The sequence below is a fragment of the Urocampus carinirostris genome, chromosome 7 (assembly GCF_059441175.1).
Source record: "Urocampus carinirostris isolate Australia breed hairy pipefish chromosome 7, RoL_Ucar_1.0, whole genome shotgun sequence".
In the NCBI taxonomy this organism is placed as follows: Eukaryota; Metazoa; Chordata; class Actinopteri; order Syngnathiformes; family Syngnathidae; genus Urocampus; species Urocampus carinirostris.
The window spans coordinates 42,280,825-42,295,764 of record NC_142355.1 but is presented as its reverse complement, the minus strand read 5'-3'; the positions used below and the strand labels follow the sequence as shown (position 1 = coordinate 42,295,764).

General features: G+C 39.1%; 1 protein-coding gene across 2 annotated transcripts in view; it reads left to right on the top strand.

Moving 5' to 3' along the window:
• Positions 1 to 14,940, top strand: part of LOC148363353 (tetraspanin-9-like) — a 407,202-nt gene that overhangs the window by 254,619 nt on the left and 137,643 nt on the right. Inside the window, exon 4 of one of the 2 annotated variants that reach the window (XM_088341017.1) lies at positions 934 to 1,013. In XM_088341017.1, coding sequence (XP_088197143.1) covers positions 951 to 1,013 — 63 coding nt within the window. In that variant the 5' untranslated portion in view covers positions 934 to 950. Of the gene's footprint in view, positions 1 to 119; positions 1,014 to 14,940 lie in introns of those variants that run through there. The other variant, XM_088341016.1, reaches the window with a different exon arrangement.

The following is a 14,940-nucleotide window of genomic DNA, read 5'->3' as shown; positions in this document are numbered from 1 at the left end:
AGCTTATTAAAGAAACGGAGTGGAGAGGTGGAGCTTGAATCTTCCCTCAGCTGCTGCATTGGCTGCCCGCTCAGCAGTGGGGAGGGAGTGCAAAAAGTGAGAGAGTCACACAAGGCGACGGGACTGCGGTGCTCTCATTGGGAAACAGGCAACGCTCGTCAGTCAAGCACATCATTCAAGCGGTTGTTACAACCGAGCGCTTGCGGGATTGCTACCCGCTGCACACTACACTCAAGTGGAAGAGCAAGCTGGGTAAAGGAAAGCACGCTTGGATGGAGGGAACCCGAGGAATATGTGAATAAGGAGCAAAGTTGGCAGGTCAGGAGTGAAAGTGGAGCATCTGAGTTGCCTATCACAACTGAAGACATATCAGGAAAAAGTTCCCCTGTCTTACCTGTGATGATGTTTTACTCAAGGACACTGAAAGCTACAAAGCATCAGCACCAGACCTGAGCAGTGCAGCTCTTCTGACTTTTCTACTGGACTTTTCTTATTGATTACCGATGGATGTGATTTTCATTTTCATTTTTTTTTTCTGATTGACAAGCAGTGGAAATCTGGGTGAACGTTGCACTGCCCCATCACCTCTTAGACTATGTTAGACTGTGCGTCAGGGGAATCCTCCTTTTCATCACCAGCAGTATTGCCAGAGCATGGAGAGGTCGAGCAGTGAGGAGTCAGCTATCCGTCACAGCCCCTCAATAGAAAGCTGTGACTCAGATTTCCCTAGGGCTTCCACGTCCGACCGGCGGTTTGGCGGCCGTGGTTTCACCGCCGGAGCTTTCTACGGCTCTACTGGGCCGCGTAAAAACGCTCGACAGGGTCAGCCCGCGACGGCGGCTGAGGCCGACACAGCGGACAATACAAGCGGCTTGGCCAAAAGGAGCAAATTTTTGGTCTTTTACCTGGATCTATCATTTGTTTTCCTTTTAGAATTCAGCAAGTTTACCATGGCAAGGGGCTGCCTCTGCTGCTTGAAGTATATGATGTTTGTCTTCAATCTCATCTTTTGGGTAAGTGCCTTGTTATTTCATCTCATCATGAGGTTCAAAATATGTTGGGTGTGTTACTGAATAAAATAATTTCAATACAGTTAATGCATTTGAATAGTAATTCAGTTTTCCCTCGGATTACTGACACCAGAAAGATTACTCAGCAAAGCACATTTGCGATGAGGGTAGAAAAGTCCCAATTTTTCGCAAGGCGGAGAATGAGGTTTAAGAGTGAGTGACAGAATCTCACCAAGTCAGGTTGGGAGTGCCCAAGGTAACTCTGCAGTACAGACCAGTTGGCAGCGATTATGAAAGAATGAATCAATTGTATGTGCTGTATTAACCCCTGGATTTCTGACACCCAAAAATAGTGGGTTCCTGTGAAAGTAAGTTTGGTTACAAATTACCGCATATACTTGTATTGAAACCTAAAACTGCTGAGAAAACGCCTCATAATAAAATTAATACAGGAAAAAACGGTACACCAACCTGTGGAAGCGGTGAAGCCTTTATGTCTCTTGCAAACAAACACTTAGCCGAGACACTCCATATCATTTTTGTCTGTGTGCTTCAAACCACTGGAAGATTTCCTCCTCCATTGCTGAAAACTCCTTTGCTGATATCTTCTTTTTTTTCCAGGCATGGTGTATTGGAAAAATAATTTTACAAATAAAAAGACCAAATTTCAGAACACATTTACCATTCATTTTGTCCTTCGGTTTGCCCCATTCATTTCATGTTGGTTTGTTGTTTTTGATAAGCCACACTTCCTCCTCCAATGCTGCCTACTTGTGTCACACAACCAAACTTGTGCATTTAAGTTCACCCCATAACTTCATTATTTACTTTTACAGTTTTAGATACTGTTACATATGGGTAAATATGGTATTGAGAATATCAGTAGGGAGAATCTTTTGCACTATGTGTTTGAGACGGTGCCACCATAATTGCACAGAGTTCACTTCTACAACGTGATTAGTGGTGTGCTGCCAGCGGACTAAGGGTTCATTAATTTGTCCTGAGTGAGGGGGAAAAGAAATCGATTAGAATGCCTTGACATTTTTATCCTTTTTTTAATGAGTAGCGGAGTCACGCACCATGTTGAAACGACGTTTGAGTTACACTTTTTATTCATTTTTTTATGAATACCAGGTTACATTACTTGCATTCCAGGAACACATTACTTTGTGACGCTTTACTCCCAACTGATTTCCAATATGTTAAAGCAAATGTTATCAAAAGTTGCCAATCTGCATTGCATGTGAGAGTGTTTATTCACCTCGTGTAGACGGTGTGATCATGCGTTTCTAATTATTACATCAGAGGATCTTCGACGGCTGGAGTGCAGGTTGCTAATCCTGGGTGTCGTGACACATGCAATACCATAGCACCAGCTCGTCTTTGTGGCCTGAGGAGGGAATGGAATGGCAGTATGGAAGATCACGGTGGGATCATGGATGAGAGTTCACAGGGGGCACTTATAAAGAAATTTCAGCTCAAGTTGAGCCAAGCACTTTGCATAACTCTTACTGGCATGATTTGTGTGTCTTGTCCTGATCCCTTTCTGCAATGTGCTTTATCAACCATGATCCAATACAGCAATCCCTCGTTTTTTGTGGGGGGTGCGTTCCAAATGATTCCTGTGACAGTCAAAACTGAAGAATTAGAAAACTTTAATTATTTATGTGATTTATTTGTTTAGTGCTCCAAGACACCCCGCCACCTTAGTTAGGTTAAGCGGTACAGAAAATGGATGGATGGATTGTTTTATTTATTAAATACTGTATTATACATTGAGAGCAAATAACAAACCCAATTTATGATAATTTCTTTACTGTATTATGATTTTAAAAAATAGTCTTTTGGATTGTGGAAGTAAAAAAAGGAGCTCTGAGAAACAAGTGAATAGAAACAGTGGCAACAAAAATACAGTCATTTAAAAGTCAAAGCTAAAATAACTAAAAAGTCTTACGAAAGCAGCAAGGCTTTATAGGAGAATGCCATATAGACTAATGCCAGCTGCAGTCAATCATAAGGGAAAATTAAATGCAATGGCAAATTGAAGCCACCAGAGAGCAGTGTCTGCGTCATATTCAAGCAGACTTGTTGAGAAACATGGCAAAAATGGCAAGCATTTACCACCACTTCGCCCAAAATTCAGGCCCTCTTTAATCCTTCAAGAAGTATTATTTAACCCTGGATGCATGACCCACCAGTACATACACTCTTTCATGAGTGGTGACGAAATTTAGTGGGGAAAAAATGAAAATACTAATGTCATCATGTAATAAAAATGTTTTATGAGGAATACCTAGAATATGACAATATTACAACTTTTTCCATTTTAAAGATTTTGAAGACTAACAACCCACGAGGTCATTTTGGACCCCACTTATGCATCCAAAGATTAACATTCAAGCATTTTCAAGGACCTGTACAGACCCTGTCCACAGGCATAGGCATAACTTGTTGTTTTTTAAGTGGGAATCCCTTGTTTACTGGGTGGATTAGAAAGCTCACAGGTTACGAGGCCAGCCTTTTGTGTAAATGCGGCCAAGCTTGAAGCGTGAAAACATCCCATATTAATATCAAGCACAGCTCATCACGCTACTGGCCTCATGAGTGGTTCCAAACTGGGACACACTGAGGGTGCCTGACATCATTAGCTAGAGCCCAGCTGTGAACAGGTCAGCATTGAAAAATCCCCCACGTACGCATCACACAATCCAACAACTATTCCTTTGCTTGCTTACCATAAAAAAAGAATAGATAAAAACAGGACAGGGTTGCACACTGAAAGATGCGTAGCTGTAAAGAGCAGGGCGGTGTGCTGTTTCTGGCTAGGTTGAATATCTACAGTATAGCTTTGTAGTAACATAACTAATTGCTTCTGTTGGTTAGAGATTCAAATATTTAATCGAGGTTCATTTCACTCCAGTTATGGATTCATGTTAATGAATCCCATATTTTCTTGTTTGCATTTACATTGTGTATTGATAAAGAGACCATTCCTTCCAATTGGTTTTAAAAAACACAAAATATACAAATAATTACATCCATCCATCCATTATATAATTAAGTTATCCTCAGTAGGGTCCCATCCCAGCTATTGACAGACGATAGGAACGGGAGACCCTGAACTGGTTGCCAGCCAGTTGCATGGCACATAGAGACAGACAACCATTCATATGCTGACTCATACCTAGGAACAACTTGGAGACACCAATTAACCTCCCATTCATGTTTTTGAAATGTGTGAGGAAACTGGAATGGCTGGAAGAAACCCACCCAGGCACAGGGAGAACTTGCAAACTTTGCACTTTAAGGCTGGTAGCCAGTTTCGAACCCATGACCTCATAACTGTGCCACAGTCACGCTAACTACCAAAGCCACAGTGCCACCATAAGGAATTAAATGTATTGAAACATAAAAACTTTGACTAAAAGTAATAATAAAATATTATATTCATTTTCTTAGCATCCAATTTTATCCTTTGCATTGAGAAACTCAATTTAATAGAGCTATTTTAAAAGTGTTTCATTGCATGCTTTGGCGATATCAGGTGGACATATTAAAAACTACAGGTCAACATTTGAGTAGAAAACTGCAAATGTTTTTTTTCTGCTTTTCTCTTTACTAAACACAATTCACAAACAATGGGGAGAAAGATATTCATGTTTGGCATTGAATGTGTTAACTGGTTTATTTTAACAGTTGAGTTAATGCAACTGAACAGTTTTACCACGCTAAAACAACTTTTCCTCTCCAGATTAAATCTGTTGGTGGGCCTGATAGGGCCCACGGGTTGTAATTGGGTGGGCCCTGGCTGAAAGGGACATTGTGTATTATTTAGCACCTCCTAACTTCATTCAATTAAAAGAAGAGCATTTATTTAAAAAATAAGTTAAAAAACATGAAACATCATTTTTTTAAACAATTATAGGTCAAGAAATTAGCGTTTATTATATAAAACATGAGCCTTACCTAAAGTGAGCTGAAATGAGTCCTTGCCATATTGCTGCCACAGTTACCCACAAACTTTAAAAAGGTTTGGCAAAAAAGGAGATGTAAAATGGCATGTTTGGTCATTTTGAGCCTTTCCAGTTTGTATTCTTCCTCGGGCTCTTTAAGACCCTTATCAGGTTGCATTTTACCATACGGTGAAATGTAGTGGTCAAATAACACTCTCTGTCCATTTAATGAAGGAAAATGCACAGTGTGCTGACAAATCGCCAACAATAATGATTTGCAGAAAAAAATAAAGGCTGAAGGCACGCCAGCCAAAGTCAATTCTGGTCGATCAGTGTCTCACAGACGTTGATACCAATAAGGGCCTGGCTCATGAGATTGAGAAACCTCCAAGGAGCTTAGCTTAGGGGGGATTCTTTTATTTTGATACAGATCTACCTTGATAGAGCTTCTCCTGTGAACTCTTTAGATGTGAGTTGCTTGAACTGCAGGTTCTCAAGCTCAAAGCATTGATTTACAGTAGGGGAATTTAACATTGTCATTATTGTCTTTAAAAATAGCACACAGCGGGTGTCAGACTCAAAAGTCAATATTTTTGGCCAATATAACAAGTACAACGGACAGACATAATTAGCTGAATATATGGCTTAGAGTGATTCAGGTATGACTCACCTGCAAACGTCTAAAAACTAGTACAGTGTGCTCTCCACCTACTGCTTTAAAACAGCCGTGCTCCAGCACCTACTGCAGCCTTTTTTAAGCCTTCAGAAAAATGGTTGGTTGCTGAATATAATTATACAGACGCTGCCCTACTTACGAACTAAATGGTAAATGGTCTGCATTTCTATAGCGCTTTTCAAGTCAATGAAGACCTCCCAAAGCGCTTCACAATGTTCTTCACACTTACCCATTCACACACACCAATTGCAGCCATGCAAGGCGCCGACCTGCTTGTCTGGGGGCATTTGGGATTCAGTGTCTTGGCCAAGGACCCTTCGACATGTAACACAGAGGAGCCGGGAATTGAACCTGCGATCTCTTGATCCCAATACGAGTGCTTTACCTACTGAGCTAATGCCGCCCCAAACCAACAAGATTCCGGACAATCATTCCTAAGCTGAATTTGTTTGTAGGTCAATTCAGTGCTATATTTTGTATGGAATGTATTTTTAAAGTTTATATAAATATGTTTAAGGTTTATATAATTACGTTTAAGGCTTGTATAAGTAACCTGTATTTTTTTGTTCTAAAAAAAACAAAACATTTCATAATATAATATTCTCTTTAAAGATAAATAAAGTTAAGTTAAACTTACTTTTGGAAGATGAGCATAAAGATTTAGGCAACTTCCTCCTCCGTGGTAGAAACTGGCCGAAAAAAAGCGATCCAAACATTTTCTCAACCGCATCAAGCTTTTTTATTCCACTCTCATTTCAAATGAAATGGCTTGCCTCTTCTTTACACTTTACACCAACTATATTGAATGGATGCACGAGATAAAAAAAATGTCAAAGTTCTTAGTGCGCTGGAGATACAGTATAGAATGTTTACAAGCGAACTACGAAGAGGAAGCCGGATTTTTTCTTAGAGGTGCATGCTAGGTGAACTCTCACAGCGCCACATGCCGGTAGTGGAGGAAAGAAGCACTACAGTACTGTACTCGGAAAAAGGTGCACACAATACAAACTCTAATTTACAGCGATGTTGAAGTGTTGTTCGGTATCACGAAAAAAAATTTTTGTGTCTACCGTTTTTCTGAACTCAAATTGTCATAAGTAGGGGAGCGTCTGTATACTTTTTTGTATTGGGCAAACTACAGTGAAAATGAAAAAGAATATACAGTAATCCCCAGTTTTTCAAAAGGGTTGGGTTTCCAAAAACGACCCGCAATCTTTAAAACTCATGAAGTATAAACATGTGTTTATTTATCAAATACAGTAATCCCTCAGTTGTTGCGGCTGATGGGGACCAGAAACCCCTAGGAATAATGAAAATCCGCAAAGTAGCATCCCACCTTCATGCAAGCCACAAAGGGATCACCATCGGGTTAAATTTACCTCGAGATGACCTCCTTACCGACTGAAAGTATACGACTGCAGCAAAATATCAACATTAGATCTACAAATAAAAACACAGAGGAGCAGTGTAGATCGACTGGTAACTCACTACAATGCACAATACAGAGTCTGCATGACGGCAGATGCTGCACTAATCCACTCCTGCTGCATTCTACCCTCACTCTTCATAGTTGGTAGGGTTACTTAAAAAATGTAATCCGATACAGTAATATTGAACTAATGTAACCGGATTACTTGCTATTTCTTTTGGATTTCCCCGATACCAAATATGCTAATAAAAGATAAAAACAATATAAATACAAGTACTTAATTGTGTTTAACATAATTGAACAATGTTACCTTGAAAAATAATTTCAGGAAACACATGTAAAGTAGCTGCTTGTACAATGACAAAAAAAAGATTGCTCGATTATAATTGTAACACTTTAAGAACCAGTGGTTTAAGGCAATTTGATTGCGGTCACATGGATTGCTTAGCCTGTGTCCCCGTGCACCCCCATGAAAACGTTATTTTTCATTGCTCTCATGCATAACATTTAAAATGTTGGCTTTATTTTTTTTTTATTGATATTTTTTATCAGTTTTATTTTTCAAGATATTACATTTCATGCAATGTATTTTTTAAGGAGTGAAAGTGCATTGAGTTTTTGAGTGTAGTTGATAGTGGAATGTCATTATTTTGGTTTGTTCGTCCAACGGACACTCCATTGGGACACGCATTACATATGTAAATATGTAACATTTATTGCATAACTATGGTTTAAGATTGTCTCACTTCAACCAAAATAGCATCTACAGCAATAAAAATCACCTAGCTAAGTTTCCTAACCAGCTGTTCAAGAGACTGATTGTAAAATTAGTCACAGAAGCCCTGCCCAAAATACATTCCATTGCAGGAGACTCTCTAGGTTTAGCTATGGTCCAGCAAATCAGTTATGTAATCAACTACTTTCATCTCACTGAAGTTTCATTTGTCTACTTACTGCTGTGCAGTCCTAAATTGTGAAAGACTCATAAAAATATGTTCAATGTTAATTTGTCAAATGTGTAAGCAATGTGAATGTAATTTGGAAGTGATTTAAATTGTCCGTCCATCAATTATCTGCACCACTTATCCTCAGTAGGGTCGCGGGAATGCTGGAATCCATCTCAGCTATCTTCGGGCAGTGGGCAGGGGACACCCTGCCCTGGTTGGTGATTTAAATTGTGAATTGATTTAAATTGTGAATTGTTAAATATAACAATACATCATCAGTTGTAAAATTCAATGTTGCCATATTAAAATAATAGCCTCCTCATCAATGCGCCTCACACATACTTTCTCACCTCCAAATAAGCAAAATAATGAAAATGTACACAAGATAAGTTTTTTTGCAGAGACTGTATATGTTTCTCTTTCTTGAGTCATCTCTCGGTAAGGACTACATTCAACTAAAATATTGACCGCAGTGACCGAGCCTGATAAGCCCGACTTGCTTGATGTATTTGAGAGAAGGTGAATTTCCTGCACACTCTTCATTCTTATTGGTTTTGAAGTTAGACTTTAGTCATGACTTAATCCTGAAACATTTTTTAAGTTATTGGCCATTACCAAATGCGTGTAATCAGAGCTGTTAGCAAAAGCTTGTTACAATACCATAAATCAGCTTCCTGTTCTTCAGTTCTGACTCGTTGCACACACTTAGCGGTTCAGAAGCAGCCATGGTGGACTAAGTTAAGTCAAGCTTTAGCAGCTTTCTCCTGGGGCAGTCTCAGAGGGTTTGCTTGAAGGCATTTACTTCCCCGTTTTCTCCGAAGCTCAATTTGCACTTAAACCGCTTCCTGTGGCAACATCTCCACCCAGCTGCACACTGCACACTCCTCAGGATAATACCTTGGAATTCTTTTCACTTTTTTCAGCCCAGCTAACATACTGCATTTTCACTCAAAGATTTGTGTGTAGCTTTACCTCACCATTAAGTAGCAGCACCATAATCTTCACTTGTCCATTCAGGCCCTGAGGTTTAACCACTAAATTGATCCCACAGTAATTTATTTAATGATATAATATCAAGAGGCACTACCAGGTGAAACCTTCTGCCTTACAAAATGCTAACTGGAGATGAAGCTGTAAAAAATTTAAAGCAACTGGAAGCTGTTTTAACGGCAAAGTTGCATTTTTTCAGCAGAACTTGCGGGAGAAATGAAAATGCTACAAATGTGAGCCATGAGGTCGCAACGCTGATCACTAAGCACTGCAAACCGGGTGAAGTTATTAAAGACTGTTTCAAGTATGCTAGGCTGAGTAGTCGGCCCTCACACAATTTTCAGCTTCGGGTTAGGGGTTAGGGTTAGGGTTAGGTTTAGGGGTTAGAGGTAGGGTTAGGGTTAGGGTTAGGGTTATGTCAAAAGTTTGGACACTCCAGCTGGAAAAGGAGAGATGTTATTTATGATAACAAATAAAATCATGTCTTTTATAACAAAAGTTAAACAAGACTGTGTAAACGTTTACCTCTTTAATATTTCAGTGTCTCCAGAGGTTACCTCAACCAACGATGTCCCATCATTGACAGACATTTTTGAACGGTTGGCATGAAAATGTGAAGGTCGTCCGTCATTTTGACAGGTTAAAAATTTGGCTGTAAGACCACACAGTAGAGAGGCCGAGAGACAAAGAAGAACAATGACGGGGGAAGATAGACATACACAGGAAGGAGATCTTTGAATGCATGAGTTTAATGCACTATGTGTTGCGATAAGACGACTTCTGTTTTTCTGCAGACTACGGTCTTTCGTTGCCAAAACTACTCACGGCCTCGAAACGCGATAGCGTAGAAACATCTCAGTGAGTAGTGACAAGATACTGATTTAATCATAGTTTTTCTTGCACATCATAGCCCATGCCACAAGCTCTGACACTGCTGTGTTTTTGTGTTTTGTTGGTATTGACACATTGTATTAGTATACATTTTTGTAAACATATATATATATATATATATATATATATATATATATATATATAGATAGATAGATAGATAGATAGATAGATAGATAGATAGATAGATAGATAGATAGATAGATAGATAGATGGATGGATGGATGGATGGATGGATGGATGGATGGATGGATGGATGGATGGATGGATGGATGGATGGATGGATGGATGGATGGATGGATGGATGGATGGATGGATGGATGGATGGATGGATGGATGGATAGATAGATAGATAGATAGATAGATAGATAGATAGATAGATAGATAGATAGATAGATAGATAGATAGATAGATAGATAGATAGATAGATAGATAGATAGATAGATAGATAGATAGATAGATATTTTTTTAATGGTTTCAGAAGGGAAAAGTGGCAGATGTTCTTTATATGTGTACTTTTGATGCATTAGTAACACATGGATGCTTTGGTTAATTATACAATGATCTGAATGTCCACTTCAATATTTCAGAGTGCTAGGCAAATACTAAAGATTACTCAGTCTGTACATTCGTGCTCCATCTTGCATACAAACTCCAAATAACTTTTTTTGCACTAAAACAAGACTACTGTGAGTGGTATTTGAAACACAAGGTAAACAGTGGCAGGCACTCCAGGCATGTCTCTAAATGGGCTCGTCTTTAGACCCCCCACAGCAGTTGTCCATGACCATCTGGCTCCTCTTTCTTGTAAAGGATTAGAAGAGTCTGATCTGTTAGGGGAGTTTCAGGCAGATTAGAGCATTATTGTCAGGATTGAGAACAGGCGTCTTTCATGGAGTTTCATGGTTGGTGCCAACATTTATCAAAGCGAATGGCTTTTATGACATGGCAATGTGCAATGTAGCTGGAAAAGGAAGATTTGTTCATTTAGTTGAATAAGGGCAGTATCGTATGAATGAATTAATGATGAGCTGCATACTCGTGTGAGATTTCGTGGCCTCTTCACGTTTACTTGTCTGCCTCCATTTGTGGTTTTCTCTTTTTTAGGGACATTTACTGTGAACTTGAACAAAAAGCAAACTGGTAAAGTACGTTTGGGTGATGTTTGCAAAGAAACATTTTTAACACATGTGTTAAACTTTGGTTGACTTTGCTAATCTTAGCAGTTTATACCATCCAGATACATTATGAGCTATCCATGTGCTGTGTAGTTGTTAGTATGCTATGTTAGAGATTGGCCCCAGGTTTGAACTCCTTGTAGAGACATTGGAAGGAGTTGATGTTAGTTAATGAACAGCTGCTCACATTCATGTTCATTAGCAAAGAAAGTTGTTGCTTGCAAAGCAGCCAGTGAGCTTTACTCTACAATATTCAATATTGTCCTGGCCAAGATTATTTTTATTTCAAACCTACCCTAAAATTTTGGATGTAGAACGATTCCTAATCGATATTGAAGGCATAGGGAAAAATGCTTTGACTCAACTGATGAACCAAGTGCGGCTAGCAATGCCTTACTGAAAACAGGCATATGTGCGGCTAGCGAGAAAAATGATCGATCAGATTGTATCAACGGAATTTTGATGTCCTTCTCATTATTTGATATAAAGTTGGGTTAGTTCGTTTACGCTCAAATTGTTGTGGCATTTGCTCCACGTGAGTCTGATTGCAGGTCACAGAAAGATAACTACAAATGTGTGTGATTTTATTATGTGAATGCAGGAGATGCTGGTTTACCAATGTTTCAACTTTGCATGAGCGTTGGAGTAACTACCATCAGTGCTCTCTTATGAAATTACAACTATTTTTTTTTCTTTATTCCTTCTTTGGCATCCACCGAATTTCAGGGAGAGAGGCATCACTGCTAACTAAGGGTGGGCAATTTTAGTATTGATTCAATCCAAGTAAATACATGGTAGTATTAATCGATACAGATCCAATACTGATATTTTTTATATAGAAAATCATGATTATTTTAACCTCACCCTAGAAGTTGTTTATATTTATGATAAACACAGCACAAAGATTTAAGGCACTGAACATGTTTCATTGCATAACTGTATGAAAAAATGAATAGATTTGTTTATATTACAAATGGTACAAATGTTTAAAACAAAAGCCAAGATAGTCAAATAAAAAACAGCAATTCAACAAAAATTCAAATCTAACAAGGTCAACATGTCAACTGTACGTTGCATTGCACAATATTTTGAAAACAAAGTCAGAAAGAACAAGTTGTGTAAACGGTAAATTCTAAAAACGTTTAAAAGCATAACAAATATTAAACTTCTACTATAACACCTCTTACTGTAATGGTTTCATTCATGCGGTCCCTTTTTACCCCAAAAGATGGCAGCTCTACCCAATTTTCAACCCCCTCACTTCCAGGTGTTTTTAATTAGACAATCAGCCACTTCTGCTACTAATTCCCCGGGCTTTCACCTCACTTTGCCAAACCGTTTTGATTCCTGAAGACTTTTATTAACCACATCAACAAGCTTCACCTCCCACGACATCTTTCTTTTTTTCACGTTTTAGTTTCACTCCAAGACCAGCCACACCCATCTACCTTAAAGGCAGTCCCAAATATTCCCTTCATGGATTTTCTTCAACCCATGACCCCTCTCTAGTTTCCCTCTCAAGTCCTCCTCTGCAATCCCTACACCCCTTTCTCTCCGGTAAAGTATTTGTTGTTGCTATTCACTTAAACATCCCCCCTAGTGGGATTTTACCACACCCCTCGTGTCCTGCGTTTGGGTCTGCCCGACACCTCGTGACAGTTACTGAGAAAAAGTCAAGAGAGTTAAACCCAAAAAAAATAGCAGTACAATGAAGAAGATTCGATTCCAAAGCACTTAGATATTGCACTATTGAATTGCCACATAGACGACCATGGCAGACAAACATCGTTCACCCCCATTCAGTTATGTCCCGTTGATGGTGTTGAAAGAATAAAAATTACTATGATTCGTGATTAAGTGATCAAGTTTCTGATTTTTCCAACCTCTGGAGCGGCTGCTGGATTTTTAAGGTGAGTCATTGAAATAAATACGGAATTAAAGTCTAAATCTGTCCCCTGATGTGTATAATGTGGAAAATTTCTCAATGAAAAAAATCATCACTCCGCATCTAGTTTGACGGGATTTATGTAAGATGTTTTCCCCCACTGGAATTATTTTAATGCGCTGTATCAAAGTAATTTGTATTGCTTTTGTCTCACCCCTCTGCATTAAAATATCACATTATTAAGTCATTTTTTATAATACAAGGGCCTGCAATGTCAGTAGCTGCAGACCCAAATCCGTATCAAAACGATTCATCACACACACACACACACACACACACACACACACACACACACACACACACACACATTTGTATCCAATGTATATCACATTTTATGTTTGTAATATTTGATCTGACTCAAATAGCCTATTGTTTTTAAATCAGGGGTCTCCAACATTGTTACCGTGGGCAGCAGAGAGCTTCCTAATGACAGCTATGGTGCGGACCTGTTCTGAAAATAGCTCACCAGTGCCGGGTCATTGTTGTTTTCTACTTAAATTATTTTGTTTGTTGTTGTCTGAGTCTATTTTTCCCTTACTTCCATTACTTAACCTGGTAATATTATAGTAACAAATTAGTAATAGCACAAGTGATTTTAGAAATGCACGTCAAACTGACTGCCCTTTGTTCAAATTTAGCATATCCAAAGTCCGTCCCGGGGGCCACTTATGGCCCGTGATCAAATTGTTTCTGGCCTGCCACCTTTGTCACAAAATTAATAACTTGGCCCGCCAGCTGTAATGTTGACCACAGCATAAAATAAATGTTGTTGGGAATTCATTATCAAAATGTACCGTTTACCAAATTGTTCAAATTAGTTATCTGACTCCATTAACCAAACACAACCTACATTCACCCAACAATTTATGCGCGCTCGTTTCTTGAGGGAAAAATGAACAGGAAAGCCAACATTTTCACACGGGGGCAGATTTAATTTCCCAACCAAAAGAACTAAGTGAACTCCATCGAAGACGGCCGAGGAAGCGACGTTGAAGTCTCTGGGAAGACTTTTTCTGAAGTCCTTTAGCTTTCTCCTATTGGCTATTTTCTCCCTGCATAATGGTGTGCCGGCTCCTCCCATGGGCGTGCCAAGGAAGCCCAACGTGGGCTTCACATGGACGAGCGTCTTGATGTCTGGCTTCCTCAAAACAACATCTTCATCAACCGTCAGAGTCCTGTTATCAAATTTCCCTTGACAAAATATTATGCATTTCAAACAGCCTGTCCTGTCATTGAACTCAAGCCCACTCGGTGAAAATCTTGCATTAAACTCAATAAATGTAACTTATATTCAATCGTATGAAATCCTTTATAGTCAAATGTGTAAAATCCTTCAATGTGTACCCAAAAAAATATTACCATTTCACCAAATGATGGCAGTAGCCCTTTGGCCACCTTGCCTTTGGGTTCCTATGAGAACTTTAGCCCACCCCATTTTCGACATGGCGGCTGTAAATAAAAACAAAAAAGTTGACTGTGAGGGCAGCCGCTTCCAGGACAAGAGGAAATTTGATCTTTTTTTTAAATCTAAATCCGAAACAACCCGTCTACCTAATTTGCCAAGAGACTGTGGCTGTGTTCAGACCCTGCAGGTCAAATGAAAATGCTGCAAAGGCGATTTACAAGGTTGTGACGCTGATCTTTCAATTAGTAATGACTGTCCAAAGAATGCCAGGCTGAATAGTCAGCCCTTACCACTTTCAGTTTACTAGTTCTGGCCCGCTTTCTAAAAAGGTGGGATTTCCCTGCACTAATTAGTAACAAAAAGTAGTTGAAAGGTTGGGGACCCCTCTTTTTATTCAAATCAGTGCTTTGACTATTCTGATGAATGTTATACTCTAACTAGATGACACAAACAGCGAGGTAATTTGTAATTATGCACATGTCATCATTTAAGTTGAGGCAAATATGCAGTCCAACTCTT